The 18,746-nt window shown below is 34.5% G+C and overlaps 1 protein-coding gene across 1 annotated transcript; it reads left to right on the top strand.

The window, feature by feature from the left end:
- Positions 1 to 4,019: 4,019 nt before the first annotated feature.
- On the top strand, positions 4,020 to 4,947 carry LOC130020053 (ADP-ribosylation factor-like protein 1). The gene has a single exon (XM_056110683.1). It carries the CDS (start codon positions 4,097 to 4,099, stop codon positions 4,640 to 4,642), a length of 546 nt encoding a protein of 181 aa, XP_055966658.1. The 5' UTR covers positions 4,020 to 4,096; the 3' UTR covers positions 4,643 to 4,947.
- Positions 4,948 to 18,746: the final 13,799 nt, after the last annotated feature.

The raw sequence follows: 18,746 nt of genomic DNA on the forward strand, positions 1-18,746 counted from the left end.
ATTACAAGAATGAATAAATGAAAATATTAGGTATATAAGCATAATATAAAAATACAGAATGTTTTCAAAATACATATGAGATTTGACAAATCAAAGGCAAGTATTAATTAATCTGAAAAGAAGTTATTAGAAATCACCCAGATTAATAGAAATTACATAGAATAACCTGTAGAGAATTTTTTAAGAGAAAAACTAAGTAAAGAACACACTATTCAAAGTTTGTTGAATAAAATATATGGTGTTATTTAAATTTGAAGTAAATAAAAATAATGAAGCAAGTAAAAATATTAAGAAAAAACTAATGACAAATTTGTTCAAAATTAGTCACCAAATCAATAGATCCAAGAATCTCAGCAAATGTTAAGCAGACTACCATAAAATGTCAACTAAAATTATATTCAGTAAATAAATATATTAAGTATTAGAAATTAAATTGTGAATTTTCAACGTAGGCATGACTGGACTAGTTCTCTACAAAAGAATACAAGTAAGTATTATGTCAGATTTCTTATCATAAACAGAGCTAGAAAACACTTCTTTAAATACATAATAAAAAAATTTATAATCTAGGGGCTGGAGCAATAGCATAGTGGGTAGGGCGTTTGCCTTGCACATGGCCAACCCGGGTTGGATTCCCAGCATCCCATATGGTCCCCTGAGCAGGAGTAACCCCTGTGCACCACCAGGTGTAACCCAAAAAGCAAAAAAAATTCATAATCTAAAAATCAGTATTAATATATGTATTTTAAAAGTGGAAAACAAGCATGGTTAAAATAAAACAGAAGATTTAATTCATTGCCAGCAGGGCATACCTATCTACTTGATATGCTAATGTTTTTCCAGGCAAAAGGACTGTGCAGTCTGAACTTGAATGTGAACAGAGAAATATAGAACATTTTATATGAAATAAGTACAGTGTAAAAGTTAGGCGTGTTTGTGTTTATTTATGAGTGTATTTAAGCATAGACTACCAAAAAACCTAGTAGATAACAAAAATAATTTTTCTTTTACCATACCCATGTAAGGATAACACATAGACACACACATTTCAAGTATTCTTAAATAAAACTGAAAATTAAAGGAAACACCTATAACGACAAATATGCACATATATAATCTATTATATATAGCGTTTATATGTGATTTAAAAGTTATATATATAACATAAGAAATCAGTACCCTATTAGAGTTAATACTTCTCTCCTTATACCATTCCTTTATAACCCCAAGTAAGTAGTATATTGGTATATAATGTATATAATGTTTTACATAATGTATATATGAATAGATACTTATATAATGTATATATACATATATAAGTTATATACAGTGCTATATGTAATGTATGTATACTTTATATAAAGTATATAATGCTTTATTCCTCCCACCATTACTACTTAAGGAGTTCACTCTGATTCAGTAATTGTCTACTTATTGTTTCATCTTATTTTATTGGAGTAGTAAGTTCTGTCACAGTGCTATAAGTATATAGGTTATTTCAGCACAAATACATTTTAACCAGCTTCCAAACCATTTTTAAATCTCTGCTTTATTGATCATCATGGATGCATGTAGATTCAAAGATGAACTATTAAGGAAATACTTTCTGCTTTCTATGTCTCATCTTGCATCCAGTTTCAAAATGGAAAATGGAGTATTTATAGATAGAATCACGCTAATATTTATTGATTTTTAATGATTGACACCTAAAATTTAGCTAATGTGTAAAATGCAATTATTCAATACGGCACCTGCACAAAATTCTATAAAAGATAGAAATGAAAAATTCCTTTAGGAAAGACTATGCCACAAATCTTTTTAAGCAAAATTATCCATAAATTTTTATGTGAACACAAAAAAACATATCTTAAAGTAATGTGCTCTATGAACACATAAGTATATTACCTAGGTGTAGCTTGTTTTTTGCTTGCAAAAGAGATCATAAATCATATGCTATATTTTCATATAAAATTAGAAAGAAAATTTACAGTCGATAATAGAACAGAATTCCGTTTCTGGGTGATTATATTCATCATCTTTATAAAATAAAATTCAGAAAAATTATCCTTGTCAGAGCTTCGCCCCCCTCCCCCACTCTGGTGACTCACTAAGAACTAACATTGTTATTTTCCTTCATCTAATTTAATAAGGAACATTAATCATCCATTAGTTAGTTCTTTAGCTTAATGTTATTTGCTCTAGTCCACAAACAAGACAGCTATGGCTTGAAATTGTTAGCATTGGAATTCTATTAGGATATAGCATTTATCTTGTCCTTTCATATTAGCTCAGTTAATTGCATTAGATTTTTTTATTTTTCTATTTAATGAGAAATATACACTGTTATGTGTAGGGCTAGCCCTCAGCAAAATAGTTAAGCAAATTAATGTGTCTTCAGTTTTTCCCTATTAATTTTCCTCTTATATTGAGGAGAAATACCACATAAAAGTCACTATATAAAATGATTGGTTAGAATGTTGCTTTGCAAGTATCATTTCAAGCCTATGGTTTGGGGGTTTGGCACAGAAGAACCTTCCATATACTTGCCTATTCCTTGTGTACATTGATTGACCACACATACATAATATCTAAGGAAACTATGATGACAATACTTACAGTCAAACAAAACTTGATGTAGGCAATGATTTACATTCTCAATAAATGAGACTAAATCCATAAATAAGTGGATAGTTATTTATCTTGTAGGTCAGCAGTTTTGCTTGGACTCATTTGGGCAGATTCCAACTGGTCTTGGATGTGTGCTCATGGAGATCTTATCAGATCCTTATTCATATTTGGACTTCTTCAGTCGCTAGTCTCCTTGTAGCAACTACTCTGACCAGTGTGTTGTCTCTACTGGTAGGTTGTTAAGACTCATTCAAAGCATGGCGGAAGTTTAACAAGACCTTGAAGAGGTACTTTATAAGTCTCTAGTGATATTCTGTTGGTTGTCCTGCTGGTCAGAGAAGATGAAATATCTAACTCCATGTCAGAATTGAAAAGCTATGACATAATAAGTTTCTTAAAGACCTTTCATATATGATGTCAGTGCCTGAGTCACGGTCCTCCGTTGTTCATCGATTTGCTCGAGCGGGCCCAGTAACGTCTCCATCATGAGACTTGTTACTGTGTTTGGCATATCGAATACGTCACGGGTAGCTTGCCAGGCTCTGCCATGGGGGCGAAATACTCTCAGTAGCTTGCTGGGCTCTCCGTGAGGGGCGGAGGAATCAAACTCAGGTCGGCCATGTTGGCTGCTTGTAAGGCAAATGCCCTACCGCTGTGCTATCGCTCCAGCCTGAGTAATGGGAATGAATTCTTTCAAAGTTATATTTTCAGATAAAAAAAAGTCTGTTTGGGTGGACTACAAATGATAAAAATATGTTGTACTTATTTTTAAATTTCCATAATTTCTAATTTGTACAAATGCACCTGGCCTCCAAAATTTGTCTTTATAAAAATAGTCTCATACACCTTGTGTATTTGCTCTGTGTTTGGAGCTGTTTCTTTCATTTCATCATTAAATACCAATGTCTTTCTTAAGAAGGAAGAAATCTGTTTATTCAAAAAATTTTCACTGCTGCATTCTTACATGTGTTTTGAATACTTGTAACCTTTGTTATTTTGAGTCTTTTGATTTTTGTATCCATTTTACTTCAACATAAATGTTTTACAGTACAATTTGTAGCACATTTACATTATTCTATTCATACCATGAGTTGACTGCTTCTTAGGACACTCATGTAATAGACTGTTTTATTTATATGTTTTCTCTGCCCTAAGATTTCAAGAAAAACAAGAAAATAAGATCTTTTTTATTCTGGTATTTCTATAATTATTTTACTGGCCTGTGGAAGATACTATAGTAAAACCATGTTTCTATGGCTACACAGTGAACAAAGCATAAACTCACACTTTAAAGATTTCATTGCACCCGCCGCCACCGCCCCCGCCGGGAGTCCGACGTGGAAGTTGCTGGCGGAGCAGCCGGGCGTCCCGGGGAACCGCGCCCGAGCCCGAGCCCACGGGGAGCGGAGGCGGCGGCGCCGGGGCGCAACACACGGGGCCGGCGTGAGCGTCGACGGGAACCGCCGTCATGGGGGGCTTTTTCTCCAGTATTTTTTCTAGTCTGTTTGGAACCCGGGAAATGAGGATCTTAATTTTGGGATTAGACGGAGCAGGAAAAACTACAATTTTGTATAGATTGCAGGTTGGAGAAGTCGTTACTACAATTCCGACCATTGGATTCAATGTTGAGACGGTAACATATAAAAATCTTAAATTCCAAGTATGGGATTTAGGAGGACAAACAAGTATCAGGCCTTACTGGAGATGTTACTATTCTAACACAGATGCTGTCATATATGTAGTAGACAGTTGTGACCGAGACCGAATTGGCATTTCCAAGTCAGAGTTGGTTGCCATGTTGGAGGAAGAAGAGCTAAGGAAAGCTATTTTAGTGGTGTTTGCAAATAAGCAGGACATGGAACAGGCCATGACTCCCTCAGAGATGGCGAATTCGCTTGGGTTACCTGCTTTGAAGGACCGAAAATGGCAAATATTCAAAACTTCCGCAACCAAAGGCACTGGTCTTGATGAGGCCATGGAATGGTTAGTGGAAACACTGAAGAGTAGACTGTAAATTCAATCACGTCTCTGCAATGAAGACAGCATTAGCACAACACCTGCGGCAACAACAGTCACATGTACTTCACACTACTAACTGGACAGGCTGTATGACTGTCGGCCTCCACCGAACTGACTGCCACGTTTGTAATACATAGAAGAATAAGTAGCGGGGAGGCAACTTACCTTGATTGAACAAACTGAATGTCTGTTCTGTGTAACATAAAATATTCCTTCCTTGCTTTCTTGTGTTAAGGCATATATTCTATTTGTATGAAATTCTTATTCAAATACAGTCCTATTAAAGAATACACTCGAAAAAAAAAAGATTTCATTGCAAAGGGCATTTGTTTTCCTTCATTTTGCTCTAAATTTCTAAATTTCACATTAAAGTAACATTGATTAATAACATTTCATCAGTTTCAGGTATAAATTTATAAATTAACATCTGAACATACTATATTGTTTACATTAAAAACCTAATTCAATTCAAAACCATAAGTGTAACATCTTTTGTACCATTATACTACTGCATGTAATCTTTCACCTCTGGTAACCACTGTTAAGAGTGTGGAAGTGGGAAACAGCAATAAAGCAAGACCTTTCCTATCTTTCACAATGTCCACAAGAAAATGACCCATTTGAAGTTGAGAGAGGTAGTATAGCGGTTGAGACAGTTTCCTTGTGTGTAGTGAACACTGGTTCTATTCTTGGCACCCATCATGATCCCCACGCACCACCAAGATTAATTAACAGGAAATCTCTGCCCACACAGCCGAGTGGTACACAAAAATGTATGACATCAGTGGTACACAGAAACGAATGCCATCAGTGCAACCAATGATCTTAGCTCTTCTAGAAAGAAGATTCTTTTATTTCTGACCATATTCTATCCTCTATGATAAAACACAGTTTAATTTCTCACAGCTATGCTCTCTAAAGCGTTAGATTTAAAATAGCATTAGATTCTACATGGAGCCTGCCTTGTTTTAATGGTTCAGTCATTCAGATATTGCTTAGGACCACAGCAACAATAAAAATTAAAGGAAACTATTGTTCCCAAGTGGTCATCATAACCAAAATCCTATTTTTAAATAAATTCCCTTGTAAGTCCCATATATATAAGCCATATTTTACTAACATTGCATATACTTTAATATTAATAGTTATACTGTTTTAAGGACTATTGATTATCATTTTAAATAATTTTAAAGATGAAATCATCCACTAGACATAACAATCCCTTTAAAATATTATAAATGATGTCACTGTCACTGTCACTGTCACTGTCCTCCCATTGTTCATCGATTTGCTCGAGAGGGCCCAGTAACATTGTAACACTTGTTTGCAATAGTAAAAAAAGGAAATTAAAAAAAATTATATTGCTCACTTTCTAATATTTACCCTTAAGTAGCATTAAGCATAGTTTTTCTAATTCTTGTTACATTTATGTACCAGAATTATGCCATCAAAAGTTTCTGATACTATAATGTATACTTAAAATAAAAAGATGATTTTTAGTTGTTTGCCTCTAAGATTTTGATTTTAGCCTGTTCCACTAAATAATATCAGAGTGGATTTTTCTATTTGACAATGAAGATGCTTACCTGACATGTTTTCAGGAATAAAAATAATTATTGACTTTCATTTCCTACTTGTATGTAATCATATTCGTGGTTACATTCTTCTAGAGAATGTTTTCAATTTACTAGATGTTGTCTAACAATCGATCTAAATGGATTTTCTAGTCTCATAGGGAAATCATGAAATTGTCATGCCTGCATTTGTTGCCTTTCTGAAAGTGTTACCTTCAAATATACAAGTAAATAGTTTACTATTTTAATTATCCCTGTGAAAGTATAGTTCTGTGTGATGTGCTAAGGTACTAGGTTCCTGTTCTCAGATTAAAAAGCTGATGGTGATCCTTATCTTTCTCTGTGTTTGTTCCTTGTACTGACATGTTTTATTCGTTGCTTTATTCTTAGTAAGGTTTTTGATTTACAATATGTTAAAGATAGAACTATGTTCCAGTACCACATTGAGTTCGTCATAAAAAAACTTTACTCTTTTTATTATTTAATATTTTTAAAAATTATTAAAGTAATACTTTTTATTATGAAAATTCAAGTATATTTAATAATTTGTATTATGTAGCTTTATGTGTAGAGTTTTAAATATTTATCTAGTTGATAATATCACTGTGAGTACCTGAATACTTATGGAAATAAACATAATAAAATATTCCTAATACATACGGTAGCTCATTTTAAACTTTACATTTTTTTATTTATCTTGTGGATAAAAATTACTATGTAATTTATTTAAAGTATTATAAATTTTACTACTTGAAGTAGAAAAATTAAATTAGTTTAAGATATTAGAGGATGTATTTAAATTTCTTTGAATAATTACTTAATTTCTTTGAATAATTACCATTTTCCAATGAAAAGTTTTTCCCTAATGCTTTTCATTGTGGTTTAAAAATAAAGCGTTTTTTAGATATTTTTTTCTCAACAATAATTTTACTCCTATTCAAGAATGTTCCTTCATCTATTTATGTATCACTGCCCTTCACGGACCACAAATAACTATAAACTCGAATGTTTTCCCACCATCTCCAATCCAATTTCTACTTGCTTGTAGTTGATATCACCCTCATTGCAGAAACCTGCCAGACATAAAGGAAGATAAAATTTAGCCCAGAATTATTCTACAATTTTCATAGACAATGGATTTCTGTTCTTCATACCTTTCTACCAATCTTCACAAATAACAAATTTCAACAGCTCTTAAAAAATCATTGGCTTTTGCTTTTCTGTATTGCTCTTTAAACACTATTAGCCACATATTTAGAGTGACAATTAAAAGAGTACGTATCTGAATATAGCTAGAACTGAAATTCACAACTAACAAGTTGATTTAGAGTATGGAAACATGCGCACAAAGATAGGTTATTATTTTAATTTTAGGAAAAAGTTATTTACAATTATTAGTCTACATACATCTGCAATTCATAATTCGTTCTATTTATGAAAAATTCAACCACACCCCAATAAGTCTTTCTCCTGACTATGTGCTCAGTAATCACTCCTGGCAGGGTTCTGGAGAACCAGGGAGCAGACACAGGTCAGCTAGTTAGAAATGAAAGACTTGTACCTTCTGAATTGTCTCTCCAGCCAGCAGTAACTGAAAAGGGCACTCTGTAATACATGTTTCTAGTCAGATTTCTCAAAAGCATTTGTAACATTTCACAGCACAAAGATGTTTTGGGTTTCTTTCACATAAACATAAAGTACTGATCCATTTCCATGGACCTGGCTGTCATCATAAATTTTTGCTATCCCTGATCTAAATCAAATATTTTTTTGTAATTTATAGTCTCCAATATCTAATATGCATCTATGTATGATTTTCAAAATATTAGGAATGAAAATATGTTTCATCTTTATTGCATCATTTAATAAAGATTAAATTATTTTGGTTTATATAATAATAGTGATAATGTAATTCTGTGGTCTATGGTTTTCAGGATAAGCAGAAAACAATTTGTTTTGATATGAAGCAGGGTTCTGCTATTTCCAAATTAACAGAACCACTCAATTTACAAAACACATATTTAGTCAAGATTCATACTACTGTACATATGCTTGAGTTTATTTATCCCTAAAGTGTTTATAAGCTATTCACGAGTTATTCATGTACCTACATTAGGTATGGTAGGTATGAAAGATGTAGATAGAATTAAATTTAGTGCTGACATAATGGACATAACTTCATAAAGGGTCAGTGTAGAGATAATAGCAGTGTCAACTGATTCTAATCTCTTCATTATTCTACATGGTATAATTGTCAAAGTGTATGAAAGTACAATTGATGCCATCCATTTCACACAATCTTTTTTGTTGACTTCTGTGTGTATTGCTTACATATATTAGAATAATATTTTAGTCTTCAGAATCTACTAATTGTGATAGTCGAAATATCATAATAAACTTATTCAAAATAATTAAAAACATTTTCCTGCTTGTCGAAATGTCCTTCATATGTAATCTTTTCTCAATATGATATGCACGTTTTCTTAAGGCTTCATTCATAAGGACTGGCATGAATTCAATTAATATTTTAGAAAGATAATCTGTTACTTTTAATCATATTTCTTCCAATTTTAGATGTTCTTTACTTAACTAAGAATTCATAATATTAAATATTATACTTGCAAGAATTATTTAATATTATATAAAAACCATTTCTTAAGAAGAATTGACAGTATCATAAATTTCTAGACCCAAAATGAAAGGGAAAATTTGAGGAAAATCTCATAACTCTAGTTTTATAAAGTCAATATATTAAATGTAGGAAATTATCAAGCATAATTGTGATAGGTGAGATTTAAATAATATATCCTCTAATATATTTTATGTAATAGGCATTTTGATCCAATTACAAATAGAGATATTGTTCTACTTTGAATTTTTATATTTTGAAATCATTTACTTCTGAAATATAAATTGATCTACTCTCTAATTAAAGAAGATTGTGAGGATCATTTGTGCTCATAAGAACTTCCATAATTGTGCTGAAGCGCTTTCATAAATTAGAAATTTTAAAATGCAAAACCTGGTATTCAGAAGCAAAAACATATATTTACTTGTAATGATGCTACTAACTCACTTTGGAAGCTGTAATCTCATTAAATTTTAGTTGTATTATCAGTAAACTTCACCTTTTTATTTCTTACAGATTGTTCCTTACAGTGCTTGGGAGAACATATGTGGTGCTGGGGATTGAACCAGGGTTGGCAGTGTGCAAAGCAATCACCCCACATGCTGTACTATTGGTCCAGCCCTGTAAATTGCATTTTTTATTAACTAATTGTTGTTAAAATAATGAGAATAGATCACCTCCTAGTCTTTTTGTTGTTGTTGTTGTTTGCTGTTGTTTTTTTCTGTGGGCCACACTTGGTGATGCTCAGGGGTTATCCCTTGAATCTTCACTCAGGAATCTCTCTTGATGGTGCTCAGGGAAGCAGAAGGGATGCCAAGATTGAACCTGAGTCTGTCTCATGCAAGATAAGCACCTTGCTCACTGGACTATCTTCTAAGACCCATCACCTTTTTTTTGTGGGTGAGATATGTTAATTCTCATGGCTAACTGAACTCTGCTCAGGGATCACTCCTAGCAGTGCAGAGGAGAGGGATCATATGCACTAGTAAGGATCAAACCCACATAGGACATACGCAAGGCCAGCACCTTAAACACTGAACTATTTCTCCTACCCCAAATCACCTATTTTACTTGTTTTTTTTAAATATTTTGTTTGTTTTGGAGCTACATTTGGTGGTACTCAGAGCTTACTCCTAGCTACGTGCTCAGGGAACCACTCTTGACTGGGCTTGGGGAATCTTATAGGGTGGTAGAGATTGAGCCCTCATCAGATTTATGCAAAGCAAACATTCTATCCACTAATACTGCTCTGATCCCCCACTTATTTCTTTTTAGAGAAATTCCATAGCCCAATGTTAAACTGCTCAAGAAAAAAAATTATTGACATAAACATCGTAAAAGAAAACTGAAAGTTAGCTTAGTAAAAGTGTATAGGGCCAGAATAAAAGCACAGGGATTAAGGCCCTTGCATGAGGCTGACTCTGGTTCAAATCCCAGACACACAATGTGGTATCCTGAGAACTTCTACATAATACCTCTCAGCATCAAGCCAGGAATATCCCCTGGGCAATATCAGATATCAGGTGTAAACAAAAATCTATACCATGTATGCATGATATAGGTCAGTAATATGTAATCTCAGCATTGCAAAATTGTCAACAAAAAATAACTGGAGATTAAAAATAAAAGGTGTGGGCCAGAAAGATAGTACAGTATATAGGGCACTTGCCTTGCACAGCTGGCCCAGTTCTGTCCCTGGAACCCCATGTAGTCCCTGGACCACTGCCTAGAGTGATTCCTGAACAGAGAACTAGGAGTAAGTCCTGAGCATGACTGGGTGTGAAAAAATACCACCACCCCCCAAATAAAAAAAAGAGAGAAAGCGATGTTTATAATCAAGCACTGCACTGCACTATAGCACTGTCCTCCCATTGTTCATTGATTTGCTCAAGCGGGCATCAGTAATGTGTCCATTCTGAGACTTGTTACTATTTTTGGCATATCGGATACATCACAGGTAGCTTGCCAGGCTCTGCCATTTGGGCAAGATACTCTTGGTAGCTTACCCAGCTCTCCAAGGCGTCGGAGGAATCAAACCCAGGTCAGCAGGGCAGGGCAAAGTAAATGCCCTACCACTGTTCTATTGTTCCAGTCTGTTTATAAACAAAACCAGGTAAAATCCAAAACATTTCTATCAGGAAATAAACATTCAGATCAAGAAACAAAATATTATTTAAACTCCAACATTCTTTTGGAAAATTGTTAATCAGGACCAGAGATATATGGTCCTGATCAGTAGCTAGCCATGCACGTGGTTGACCTGCGTTTGATCCTGGATGCCCTGTATGACCCACCAGGGTTGGTCCCTGAGCACAGACAGGATAGCCCCAGATTAACAAAAAAATAGTAATAATAAAAAGTGTTAATTATTGTTTAGATAGTAGCAGTAGTATTTATGTGATCTTTGTTTATGTTTCTAGTTGTATGTTAATGCTTATCATCTTGGTGCAGTTACTTGCCATAAATCAGGTGCCTGCTACACTCCATTCTTAAACTCTGCATGTGCTTGGTTTCTAATTGCATTATTTGGGGATCTAACACACATGGTTGTTTCCGCTTTGTCTTCTTTGTGTCATGCAATTATGGATCATCATCATCGTTGCTTTATAACCCATAGTGGAAGTATAATATCTATTAAATAGTTGTTTGGACATTGACTATTTTCCCCTGAGGGTCTACTCTATGTATTGTTGCCATAAATATTTCATTGTGTAACTTTTGTGAAATACATGGGAACACTTCAATTAAGAATATGCCTAGGAAAGGAATTATTAGGTTTAATAAGAATTAAATCGACTCTGATTTAATAAAGAATGTCGAACTATTTTTCAAATAGCTTTACTAATTTACAGTTTCACCGGCCAGAGATTCTCATGATCCTCATCCTTTGTAATACTTAATTTAACATTATCACTTTATTTTGTCTTCTTTATATATTACTTTACTTTTTAAACTTAAATTCACCTAAAATGTTTTGTATTTGCTTTTTATCTAGATGTAAATTCCATGAGAACAGGTGCTACTTCTGTTTTATTAAATCATATATATAAGGACCTTTTGACAGTAGTTCACACATGGTATATACTCTAGAGTACACATTGAATAACTATGTGCCACTATTTTGTTTTTATATTATGAAGAAAGCCAGGGATAATATCTAAAATGCTGTCTACATAAATATGTTTTCTCCATTGATTTTCAGTTGAATACTTTTGAGAAGAATATCTTCTTAAAAAATTTTCTCATTTTAAGGTGTTCAAGACTTGGAAATGAAAATATATTGAATAGCTAGATTGGACAAGCATGTTTTGATTTAAAATGTCAAATAGACTTGAACTCTAGGACATTCTAAAGTTACAAATTCAACAGTCTTATTTAAAAATCATATTCATACTCTTAAAAAATTTAGATGAAATGTATTGCACCTATTTTTTAAAGGGCTAATATTTTTCCTGTCTCTTTGATCTTCTCAAAGTGCTGCATAAAGTCATACAATGTTGTATGCAAGGAGCTTGAGTTAAATAAGTACCTTTGTTTGTAATTTGATTATTTGGTTATTTCTATAATAATTAAAAGTTTTAAAGATAGAGTGGTCAAGAGTCTTTCTCAATTTTTTTTCAGTTGTTCTTGTTATCAAAATTTAGAGTTTGAATGCTGAAGTATAATGTGCCAAATGGACCTTTATATAATAACCTGAGTATAACATCAAGAAGGACTAAGTTATATTAGTATAGGCCCACAATACATAATGTTAGATTTGTAAACAAAAATTCAGGATTGAGAGAACTAAAAGACTTTCCTTATAGGTGAAATCACTTTATTGGATAGCAAATAAAAAACATAAAACAAAACAATACTAATATTGTAATAATGCCACAGAACAAGTTGTTTCATAACAAAATTTATATTTTGATAATTAAACTATAAATCGAATGTAAATTAAATCCTAGGTTAACTCAAAGAAAAATGCAGTCCATTTCATTTGTTTCCAATTTTCAGTGCTACTTTACTACGCCCTATTTGAGTAGAATTATAATGTATTATTTAGACCAATGTCTGATCTGATCCATATACAACATAGGAAGTCTCAAAAGTATTATATTAAACATAACACTGGAAAATCCTTCAAGTTTATTAGAGCATTATGTGTTGAAAAAATAAGACTTACCTTCATCTCCAGGATAGGGAAAAATGTATGTAGACATTTAGTAGCAGAAAGTGTAGAAAGAAAGACCTTATGGTTATTAAAGAAAAAATATATTTTCCTGGTTTTTGTGTACAGCATTCCTCCTCACCTCCTATCTCATTGTCTCTCTGTACCTTTACCTTTCTGATAATGAAATATGCTTCTGATTTCTATGGAGGTTTGGGTGGTAGGAGGAGGAGGAATATTAGTTTCTTTTACTCCCTAGAAATAAAGTATCTTCCAAAAATGTTTAGTAGGACTTACTAGGTAACATTCACAAGCTCTAGAGATTTAAAAGGAGATTTTAAAATTTATGCTATTCTCAACAGAGGAAGTTGAAAAGTATGCGATATTATAAATAAAATAGGAGAGAATAAAGAAGGTAAGAGTAAAATCAAATGGATAGGGCCAGGATAAGAGAGGCAAAGCCAGGAAGACAGAGGACAGTGAGGTCAGTGGAATATTATGATACTTCAGGGAACATTTGCTGGTCTGTTGTAAACTCTAGTAATGATGTCAAGCAAAGCTCTCTTCTATGACCTCCATCCTCTAATGAAAGCCAGAAAGTATATCAGCCACACAACGCAATGAGAATTCTTGGGACCGAGTCTAAGCCTAAACTTATCTTTGAATCATATTAATCAAGTAATGATATATCAAGAGTATTCATGATTTTAATGTTGTAAAAGCATTTGTTTCCTTTTGTATCTTATTTGGCTGCTCAACAAATTTCAATGAAATGATCTCTGTTTTTAATTTACCTACAAAAATAATTTTGGCTTTCATCATGTCTCTTTTTTTCCTTGTTTGTCTTCTCCCCACTGTATGACAGAATCTTTAGAATTATTTTTGTAGTCCTATGCTATTTTTCTTACCTATATAGGGCAATACAGATTCAATATAGTCACTTGGGTGTAAATATAATACATGATAACAGAATCCAAACATTTGTATTAAAAATCAAGTTCTACCCGGCAGTTTGCAGCAGAAAAGTGAATGGACTATGCGTTAATCCATGCCACGATGGCTGCCCAGAGGGGAAAGGGTGTTGCTCCCTTCCGCCTTTTTCCCTCTGGAAAGAAAGATGGCAGCCGCTTCAGAGCTTTATGAAAAGCCAGGTATGAGCTGGTCGTGATGGGGTGACCGAAACCTCATGGGAAGAGGGCTGTTCCCGGCTCATCCTTCATGCCCTATCAAGGTCATGAGTCGCCCCCCATGAGGGGCCCTCTGGCACGGCCATGGCTCCAGTGCACAGAAACCAATCTCATAATTATCTGATTCTCAGCAGAAATACTTCCAGGCTTAATAAGTAAAATACCAGAAATCCAAAATCTTATTCTTGTGAACAACTGTAGAAAACAAATTATTTCACAATGCCTTTTTGGCATGTCTGATTTGGGGGTGTAAACTCTAAATAATAATGGTGCATCTTTGTCGAAACAATGAATCTAATCAAAGTAGATAGAGTGTTAACTAGAATTCATCTGCGTCACAGGCATTGGGAGGGCTGGGGTGGGGGTTATTGGGGTTCTTCGTGGTGAAAAATAAGTATTGGTAAAGGGAAATGTGTTTGATATTTGCATGACCAAGACTTAAACCTGAAAGCTTTGTAACTTTTCCCACAGTGATTCAATAAATAATTTTAAAAAATTAAGTTCTATTTCAGCCAAAACTTGAGATACTTGTGCCTAATTAGTCCCAATTTTTGTAAAACCTGACTGAGTTGTAATCAATTGATTAGTTTTTAAAGCTCTTCAAAATTACTATGACTATATAAAGTTTGAGAAATGGAATTTATCTATCTTCATAATGGTGTACACTTTAGTGATTTTTTATTAAAAGTAGAACAAGGCCTACTTTACATATTTAATCAACTTTTTTTTCTAAAAGAATGATAAGACTAAATATATATGAGGGTCTGATGTAGCTTTTTTCAGAATAATTGATAAGCAATATTTTTTAGAGCAACTAGGTTTTATATAGACTCTGAAATGCTGTTAAATTATCACAACAAGAGATATATTTTGTTATCTGATTAATTCACTTTCAATATATTTTTTTAAATTTTTATTACTGAAACACCATGAAGTACAGTTATAGACTTAAAAATTTTTGTGCTTGGGTTTCAATCATACAATGATCAAATACCCATCCCTCCACCAGTGCCCATTCTCCACCACCACGCACCCCAGCATCCTTCCCACTCCCCATCCCCCTCATCACACCCTGCCTCTGTGGCAGGGCAATCCCTTTTGTTCTCTCTTTCCTTTTGGATGATGTGGGTCGCAAAAGAGGCATTGAGTGGCAATCATGTTTGGTCTATAGTCTACTTTCAGCATGCTTCTCCTGTCCTGGAAGGATCCTTCCAACACCCTTTATTTGGTGCTCCCTTCTCTATCTGAGCTGCCTTTCCCCCTAGCACGTGTGACTGGCCTCCAAGCCATAGAGTAAACCTCCTATACTAATCTTGGCTATTCTTGGGTGTCAGTCTCCTATGTTATTACTTTATGTTCCCCAGTTCTTAACTTTGAAATGTCTGTTGCATTTCCTTATGACTTCTTCAATTTATTTCAACAGTGTCATAGTTTTTAATGTTCCCATCCTTCATTCCGTTGTTTAAATTTATTCCTAGATATTCTTTTGATGGTTCATCTTATTATCTCGTTCTAACTTTGGACAACCTGGCAGACTACCAAATGTAATCTGCCCACACGGCAGTCTGGCAAACTCCCCGTGAGTTCATAGAATGCTTTGGGAAGTATTGCCATTTTGACAACGTTATTTCTCCCTATCCATGAGACTGGTATATCTTTCCATTTTCTCATGTCCTTTTTATTTCCTGAAGTAGTGTTTTGTAGTTTTCTTTGTACAGGTCCTTTAGAACCAGCTCTTAGTTTCATTCATCTTTTTGGGTTTCCATCACGTTATCTCTTCTCCAAGTTTTATTATGCCATTCCTCTGTTAGGGTTAGGCTCCTTTTATTGATCTTTCTCCAAACTCTTAAACTGTGAGTTTAGGCTACTTATGTGGACTCGTTCCTCCTTCCTGAAAAATGATTGTAGAGCTATAAACTTTCATCTTAATACAGCTTTTGCTGTGTCCCATAAGTTTTGGTAACTCATGTCCTCATTTTCATTCGTTTGCAGGAATCTTTTGATGTCCTCTTTGATTTCCTTTCTAAGCCACTCGTTGTGCAGTAGTTCACTGTTCAATTTCCAGCTGTTTGGTTTAGTTTTCTGTTTTTGTGTGTGATTCACTTCTAATTTCAGGCATAATGGTCTGAGAAGATTGTTGAGACAATCTCTATCTTCTTAATTTTATGGACGTATGTTTTGTGGCTCAGCAGAAGGTCTATCTTGGAGAATGTTCCATGTAAGCTTGAGAAGAATGTGTATTCAGCTTTTTGAGGATGAGGTGTCCTGTATATATCTACTAAGTCCCTTTCTTCCATTGTTTCCCTCAGATGAAGTATGTCCTTGCTAAGCTTGAGTCTGGTTGATCTATCAAGAGGTGATAAAGCGGTGCTGAAATCTCCCACTAGTATTGTGTTGCTATTGATGTCTTTCTCCAAGTCTATGAGTAGTTGTTTTAAGTACTTTGCTGGTCCCTCATTAGGTGCATAGATATTTAGTATTGTAAGTTCTTCCTGTTGTACAGATCCTTTGATCAGTAAGAAATGTCCTTTACTGTGTCTTGTGAACTTCTTTACTCTGAAATCAATGTGCTCTGATATTAGGATGGCTAACCCAGCTTTTTTTTATGAGAGCTGTTTGCCTGTAGGATTGTTTTCCAGACTTTGACTCTTAGCCTGTGTTGCTTTGACTCTTGAGATGCGTTTTTTGCAGGAGGCAGAATGTTGGGTTCAATTTTATAATCCATCCTGCCACTCTGTGTCTTTTAATTGGTGCGTTTAGCCCATTGACGTTGAGAGAGATTATTGTTATGGGGTTTTGTCCCATTTTTCTGTTGAAATTTGTTGTAGTTGAGGGACCTGTCTTGTCTTAAAGTAGCCCATTTAGTAATTCTTGTAACATTGGTTTTGAATCTATGAAGTTCCTGAGCTATTGTTTGTCTGTGAAACTATATGTTGTTCCTTCTCTTATGAATGAGAGTCTCGCTGGGTAAAGTATTTTTGTTGAGGAATTTATTTCATTGAGTTTTTTCACTATATTCCACCACTGTTTTCAGGCCATGGGGGTTTCATCAGACAAATCAGCTGTGAATCTTAAGGATGCTCCTTTGTAGGAAATTTCTTTCTTTGATCTTGTTGCTTTCAGAATTTTGTCTCTATCTAAGGTTTTGTTCATTTTGATCAGGATGTGTCTTGGGGTATTTTTATTCGGATTTCTTATAGCTGGTACCCTTCCGGCCTCCTGGATGTGGTCACATGTTTTCTTCAGCTCTGGAAACATTGTAGCAATGATGTCTTTGACAGTGCCTTCTTCATCAGGGTTTTCTTCCAGTCCCTCTGGGACCCCAATAATTCTTATGTTACCCCTCTTGGCTTCATCACGATCTTCTCTTGCCATCTGTTCCCGAATTATTAGTCTCTTTTCCTTTTTCTGCTCTTTTCTGGAGAGTCTGTGGATTTCATCTTCAAGCTCATTGATTACTCTTAGAGCTCAGCTGTTACTCTGCTGCTGAGGCTTTCCACTGAGTTTTCCAATTTGCCTACCAGGTTTTTCAGGTCTGACATTTCCCTTTGCATTTTCCTCATTTCTGCCTTCAAATCCTCTTGTCTTTTATTGGCATTGCTTTCCATTGTTTCTTTTAGCTCCCTGAGCATCCTCAGTAGCTCACTTCTAAATTCCTTCTCAGAGATGTTGTCTAGCACTCCAATACTTTGGTGTCTTCTGCACTAGCCTCTTCAATAAGAAAGCTTGGTGGGCTTTTGTGTTGCTTTACCATTGTGACCAGTATGGTTTAGAACTTCACGTTCACTGTTACTATTCTGCTTGAGATACAGAATGAATTGAGATGGGCTTTAATGAATTATTGGCTAATGTGTTTCTAGTGGTTAAGCTAACCTAGTGAATGTTGCATCTAAGAGGGTAACTTATGGTTCCTATGGAATATGTAGTGGGAGAATAACTCGCGCCCGCCTAAGTAGCTGCGGCTCCGGAAAGGTGCCCTGGTGATGGGCGTGTACCTGTTTGAATGAGGAGAGAGTGCCTGGAGTGTATCAGCTTTTTTTCAGCTAGGTGTGCTCAGTTCCAGTCCTGCTCAGTCCAAGGGTGAAAACCGGCTGTATTCAGAGGATCTAGTAAGCTGCGCAGGCCCTGGGAGGGGCCCTGGTGCCGGGTGGGCACCTATTTGAATCTGTACTTTCAATATTTCTTATACATAAAAATAAAATTAGCAAATTGCAGAATATTTTGGAGCAGGGTGATGATTGTGCCTGCTCCTAGTAAATCTAAAATAGTAATCTGAGATTTAAACACAATCTTTTACCAAGTCCCACCATATTACAATAGTCTCTCACATATATACAAAATGTACATTTACATATATGCACATATGTACAGATATACATAAACACTATTAAAATATACCTTATAGCACTTGTTGCTATATACAAATTAAATACAACTATATATAGATAGTTGTATATAAAGATGTATGTATAAATATACATCATATACTTTGAAAGATATATCTAGACCTCTATATTTAAATCTGTCCTTTTATACTCAAAGAGGGCATTTACACA

The sequence above is a fragment of the Sorex fumeus genome, unplaced genomic scaffold, assembly GCF_029834395.1.
Source record: "Sorex fumeus unplaced genomic scaffold, SorFum_2.1 ptg000010l, whole genome shotgun sequence".
Classification (NCBI taxonomy): domain Eukaryota; kingdom Metazoa; phylum Chordata; class Mammalia; order Eulipotyphla; family Soricidae; genus Sorex; species Sorex fumeus.